At 45.3% G+C, this 6,324-nt stretch overlaps 1 protein-coding gene across 1 annotated transcript; it reads left to right on the plus strand.

Annotated features, from left to right (window-relative positions):
* The first annotated feature begins 586 nt into the window (after nucleotides 1–586).
* Nucleotides 587–6,093, plus strand: MCAT (malonyl-CoA-acyl carrier protein transacylase). The gene is made up of 4 exons (XM_075602794.1): nucleotides 587–1,487; nucleotides 3,469–3,556; nucleotides 4,362–4,579; nucleotides 5,528–6,093. Exons 1-4 carry the CDS (start codon nucleotides 1,050–1,052, stop codon nucleotides 5,948–5,950), a joined length of 1,167 nt encoding a protein of 388 aa, XP_075458909.1. The 5' UTR covers nucleotides 587–1,049; the 3' UTR covers nucleotides 5,951–6,093.
* The last annotated feature ends 231 nt before the right edge of the window (nucleotides 6,094–6,324 follow it).

The raw sequence follows: 6,324 nt of genomic DNA on the forward strand, positions 1-6,324 counted from the left end.
ATAATTCCTGCAGTGGGTGCAGGAGAGATGGATAATTCCTGCAGTGGGTGCAGGAGAGATGGATAATTCCTGCAGTGGGTGCAGGAGAGATGGATAATTCCTGTAGTGGGTGCAGGAGAGATGGATAATTTCTGCAGTGAGTGCAGGAGAGATGGATAATTCCTGCAGTGGCTACAGGAGATATGGATAATTCCTGCAGTGAGTGCAGGAGAGATGGATAATTCCTGCAGTGGGTGCAGGAGAGATGGATAATTCTTGCAGTGGGTGCAGGAGAGATGGATAATTCCTGCAGTGGGTGCAGGAGAGATGGATAATTCTTGCAGTGGGTGCAGGAGAGATGGATAATTCCTGCAGTGGGTGCAGGAGAGATGGATAATACCTGCAGTGGGTGCAGGAGAGATGGATAATTCCTGCATTGAGTGCAGGAGAGATAGATAATTCCTTGTGTTTAATGACTGCAGATATCTCCTTATTTCCCCGGGCCCTGCTCTCCTGCACAATGCTGCGGGGGTCCCTGTATTATACCGGGGGGAGCGCTAATTACAACACACAGGAAGTGCTCTGCTGCTGTGAGACCGGGTGGGAGAGTTCTCCACACGGAACCTTTGTGCCTGTGTCGGTTGTGTCACCGTCGGAAGTATTTAGTATGGGACTGGACAGGGGGAGAGCTCATGCAGAGGGCACATAGCTCCATGTGCACAGAGACAGAGACCAGTTCCGGGGGCAGAGGGAGCTGTGCAGAGAAGTGTAGGGGCAGAGGGAGCTGTACAGAGAAGTGTAGGGACAGAGGGAGCTGTGCAGAGAAGTGTAGGGACAGAGGGAGCTGTGCAGAGCAGTGTAGCTGTGCACGGGCACAGGAAGCTGAGCTCTTACTACCAGGGACAAGTCATACTTTGCTGTAACATTGTAACCTGCCCATAGACTGATGTAAACTGGGGTATGTCTTTCAGGTCTCCATTCTTTATATAATCTCTACTCCCATTAGGAAGTCAGGTGACCCTCTGAGAAGAGCCCACTGACACATAGTTTATTTGAGCACCCCTCTAGGAATGGGGTGTGTGTCTCTTTGCAGGTTACTTCTATACAGAAGGTTTCTTTTTCATTGCCAAAAGCATGGGGAGGGTCAGAGGTGGGTTTCAAGTTCTGTTATAAGGGGAGATGGAGAAGATCTGTCCAAGTTGTTGCAGAGTTCAGAAGAGGAGGAGGAGGAGACCGGCTCCAAGCCATCTAGGAGACACCCTAAAGATAGCACTGTGATGCTCTTCCCAGGGCAGGGCAGTCAGCTGGTGGGCATGGGCAAAGGCCTACTGCAATACCCCAATGTCAGGGAAATGTTCAGCGCTGCTCACAAAGTGCTGGGTTATGATTTGCTGCATCTGTGTCTCAACGGCCCTCAAGAAGTGTTAAATAAAACGGTCCATTGCCAGCCAGCTGTGTTTGTGACTTCTCTGGCTGCAACGGAGAAGCTCAGCCAAGAAGACCCTGAAGTAAGTGCACCCATCACCTACATGCGCCACGTCCTGGCCTCTCGGGCTGCCTTATCTAGAGCCTGGCTCTACTCCGCAGGAATCCATGCCAATGATCCTATCCTTGAAAATGAACAAGATATGAAAGGAGCAAATGGTGAACACGCATGTTCAAAAGTGATGTGTAGCTGCTTCAGAACTGGAGAAGACTTTAGTCCCATTCAAAAGAATAGAGTTTAAAGCTGCAGTTCTGTCAATATCCTGCATGTGTGTTTTTTTTAATAAATCAGTTCTGTAGTAAGAAAAAATACTTTTAGCATTTTCTGTTTTAAAAAAAACAACTTTGAAAGACCAATTTTCTTGTATTCTATTTTAACAGCCATTTGCTAAGGCACTGCCCCTTCATGGCCTGTCACAAGCCCTGGCACACCCCTTTGTCAGCCCTGCCCTCCCTCTAGCACTTGTCAGTGCAGGAGTGCTCATGAATATTCATGAGCTTCCACTGACAGACAGAAGCAGAAGAAAAACATATGCCAGCTCTAATTATGTCACCAAATTTCGACCTATCAATACATGGAGAACGAATTGACCTGCAGCTATACAGTTCTTTAGGTAATTAGAGATTGCACACATGAAACTATTGAAGTAAAAAAATTAATTAAAAAAAAAAAAAAAAGACTGAACTGCAGCTTTAACGCGGCATTCGCCCTAAAAAAAAAAAATGTTTAACTTGACCAGGAGAATCACACTGATCTTATTAATTTCAGTCTCCTGACATCTGAGGACCTGTTTATGAGATTTTATGGGGGGAGGATTGTACGACAGTAGGGCAGGTTGTCTGTACTTGGTCCCTTTGAGACAATCCGCCAGGGACCCCCCAGACCCTGATTATGCAATTTAGTTTCTCCCCACTCCCTGCGAGAATACTTGCCTGGTGGATACAAAATGGCTACCGGGGTCAGCCTAGCTCCAGCAGCCAATGGAAAACTGTGATGTCATCAGCAGAGGACGCCGTGGCCATATTTGTATGTTTTTTTTTATTTGTATCCAACATTGGCTCAAAAAGCGGCAAAAATCTCGCGAATCGAGAGGACGTCGGTGAACCACGGACACAAAAAAGAAAAGACAAACATGGCCACGTGGTCACCAACAGGACGCTGCAACGTCAGCTTTTCTATTGGACGCCATGCCATGGCCCCGCAGCCATTTTGTGAGCCCACAAATGAGCTCCGGAGACCCTCCCTTTTATTTAAAATAAATAGGGCCGTGGTCTGTACGGATCAGGATTATTTATATTTTTTTTACTTTAAGAGAGATCTTACAGTGCGGTTTTTATTTCAAATCCGATGCTTTGGTCACGAGATCTAAGAGTTCAAAAATCTGCCGTGTCTGCAAGGTTAGAAAGGATCCCTCGGTGACGCATATAGGGGTTACCCTGGTAAAGAGCAGGATGCACTTGGGAGGCAAGACACTAACCGTGCATGCGTCACATTTGTGTAGGTTTCTGGGGGCGATCATTGCTGGTTTAATTTTGACTGGGTTTGTAATATGGGAGAAGGAGCGGCTCAGTGAGTAAAGACACGGACTGGCACTGAGAGTTTTAAGCAGGGGAATTTCTGGTGTCGACTCCTTGTGACCCTGGGCAAGTCACTTTATCTCTCTGTGTCTCAGGCACCAAAGAACATAGATTGTAAGCTCCACGGGTCAGGGACCTGGGCCTGCAAAATGTCTCTGTAAAGCGCTACGTAAAACTAGCAGCGCTATACAAGAACATGCTATTATTATTATTAATATACTTCAAAGTCTGCAAAATGTTCCACTTTCTCCCAATCTGAATTGTTCAGTGGGGGGGACATATCCTCACATCACCTGCAAATGTTTATCGCAAGCTTAGTACCAGAGAAGATCAGATTGATTTACAAATGTAATGAGTATGTTATTGGAATAAAATGTAAAAATCGCCTTTTTCTAACGTTGGCATTTGTTTTCCTTTTTTTCCCAGGCGATTGAGCGATGCGTTGCAGCTGCTGGGTTCAGTGTCGGGGAGTTTGCCGCTCTGGTTTTTTCTGGTGCATTAGATTTTACGGAAGGTAGGAACATCGCGTGTGGCTAATAATTATCTGATGCTGGGAGGCACATTTCCGATTGTGATCTGCACTAAATCAACATAGCTGATACGTTGTGTTGTGTACTGTGTGTAATATATATAATATAATATTCACTAAAGTCTCCTGGCTGCTAAAGTGGGGCAACAATAATTTGAAGAAATGCACCATATTTATCAAAGGAAAATCTGTAATTTCTTTCAATGAGATTCCTGTACATTAATAAATCTGATGCCTTTTCCCTACTGGTTTGCCGCTGTGAGTAAATAACCTAATTCATCTCCACACCTTTTGGCATCATCTCAAAAATGGCAGTCAGTCAAGTAAATAACCCCCTTTGTGGGTTTTAAACATCCGGGTATATGCGCGCGCACACACGCACACACACACTCTACCACACACACTCTGGGACTAGTATCTTGAAGTTCTAAAGAGAACCAAAGTGTTTTCTGCATAAAGCACCGATCTTTTGCATACTGGTACCAGAGTGCCTGCTTCTTTGACCCTGTATACTATCTCAGGCAGTTTGCAGTGGGGCAACAGACAGGATGTGTGTGCGTGTGTGTATATACAGTATAACTTATTTGTGCTCCACAAGGAGTAAACTAGCAAGTGAAACAGAACACGCAGAGGAAATTATGGCTGGTGTTCTATACTGTATTTGAAAGACTAGGCTGGACGTTTTGCCTGGTCTCATACTGCCCTACAGTAAAACTGAGGAACGTATTGAATGTTTCTTTGCTGAAGTGTTCTCACTGGAGACTCCCTGTGGGCATGTTTGTGTTCCCAGCGCTGTACGTTGTGAAGGTTCGTGCCGAGGCAATGCAGCAGGCATCTGAAGCTGTCCCGAGCGGGATGCTCTCAGTAGTGGGGTATCCTCAGACCCGGTATAACTTTGCTTGTCTCGAAGCTCGGGAGCACTGCAAATCTTTAGGCCTGGACAATCCTGTCTGTGACGTGGCAAACTACCTCTTCCCAGATGGCAGAGTCATCGCAGGACACATTCAGGTAAGCGGCAGTACTCGGATACCCTCTTCCTGAGGTCAGGGCGATATCATTAAGGCTGAGTCCCCGCTGGCGGTGAGCACGCCAATGCTTGGAGAGCGCTCCAAGCATGAGCGCTGGGTGTCCTGGCATTTACATGCGCAGGGGGTCATTGCGGGTAGTTGAGCGCGCTAGAAAGTCAGTTTTTTGTTTTGTTTACATAAGCGCCGATTGCGGGTGAGCGTGTGTTCCCGCACATAAGCAAGCGCGCGAGCGGACTTACATATATCTATGTAAGTAACTGCGGCAAGTGCAACCCGCTCAGCACTAGCGGGGACTCAGCCTAAGGATCACAAGTAACAAAGCAAAAAAATAAAGTACATCAACTGCAAGATCTTATGATTTTATTAAGGAGTCATTATAAAAACTACAGAGTTAAATATTTGTGTTTTTAATAATCCGTTTATTGGGATTAAGTTCTTATGAAACATTTGATAAGACATACTTTTTAATAGAGCACATAACACAAAGTATGACAAGAAAAAAATTGGGAGAAAATTTACATTTTGAATCACGGTAAGTTTAGTGTTGCAGAGGCCTCACGCGCTCCCCTGGCATTTAATTTAAATGGCTTGGGGAAGAGCGCGGGACCTCTGCAACCGCCCGCGCCCACCCCCCTGCTATAGACCATGACACGGAGTGTGAATCAGGGGAACCTGGTTCAATTCCCAGTGTCGGCTCCTTGTGTCCTTGGGCAAGTCACTGTGCCTCAGGCACCAAAAAATGGATTGTTAGCTCTTCTGGGCAGCGACTGTCTAACATTCCTACGTGCTGCGTACCGCGCACTCTACTGTAATTGTGACGCGCTTTGAGTCCCATGGGGAGAAAAGCACTATATGAAAGAATTAATATTAATTATTAATTATAATAATATTAATATAAGCTGCATTTTATTTCTCCCCCTTATTTCAGGCCTTGAAGTTTTTGCAGACGAATTCTCGGAAGTACCACTTTGCCCGCACTAAAATGTTACCCGTCAGCGGCGCTTTTCACACCAGATTAATGGAACCTGCCATGGAACCTTTGCAAAAGGCCCTGAAAAGTATAGACATCAAACAGCCGTATATATCTGTGTATTCTAATATCGACGGCAAGAAGTATAGACAAGCATCTATGATCCATCGCCTGCTCGTAAAGCAGCTGATCTCTCCCGTGAAATGGGAGCAGACGATGCATGCCATTTATGAACGGCAAAAGGGATCAGATTTCCCCCGAACATTTGAAATGGGACCAGGGAAGCAGCTGGGTACGATCCTGAGAACTTGCAACTTAAAAGCTGGGAAATTCTACAAAAACATTAATGTCTTTGAGGAAGACGAATCTCCGACAACTTGATGTTGTGGTGGGGTGTTTTTTTTTTGTTTTTTTTTGTAATGGTTTTTGTTTAATTCCTTCTCTAGTTTTTTTTTTTTTTAACCGAATTATCTTTGGGAATCCCTGGATCGCACTATGATTTGGTATAAAAGGATTGCATCTTTTTTGCTTCTTTTCGTTTGTGTACATCTTGTAAAACAAGTAAAGACATTTAAATCTCGAGTGGCCAACTCCAGTCCTCAAGGGCCACCAATAGGTCAGGTTTTCAGGATCTCTCTGCTTCAGCACAGGTGGCTCAGTCAAAGACTGTGCCACCTGTGCTGAAGCAGGGATATCCTGAAAACCTGACTTGTTGTTGGTCCCAGCATTAAACACTCCCGTTCCTATATATCATA

Source organism: Ascaphus truei, chromosome 5, assembly GCF_040206685.1.
Source record: "Ascaphus truei isolate aAscTru1 chromosome 5, aAscTru1.hap1, whole genome shotgun sequence".
NCBI classification, from domain to species: Eukaryota; Metazoa; Chordata; class Amphibia; order Anura; family Ascaphidae; genus Ascaphus; species Ascaphus truei.

Bases quoted from the DNA above. Each gene is read 5' to 3' on its own strand.
- MCAT (XM_075602794.1), top strand. From the start codon at position 1,050: ATGGGGTGTGTGTCTCTTTGCAGGTTACTTCTATACAGAAGGTTTCTT. The intron at 1,488-3,468 runs GTAAGTGCACCC...TTTTTTTCCCAG, and splicing joins TCAGCCAAGAAGACCCTGAA to GCGATTGAGCGATGCGTTGC. The intron at 4,580-5,527 runs GTAAGCGGCAGT...CCCTTATTTCAG, and splicing joins TCATCGCAGGACACATTCAG to GCCTTGAAGTTTTTGCAGAC.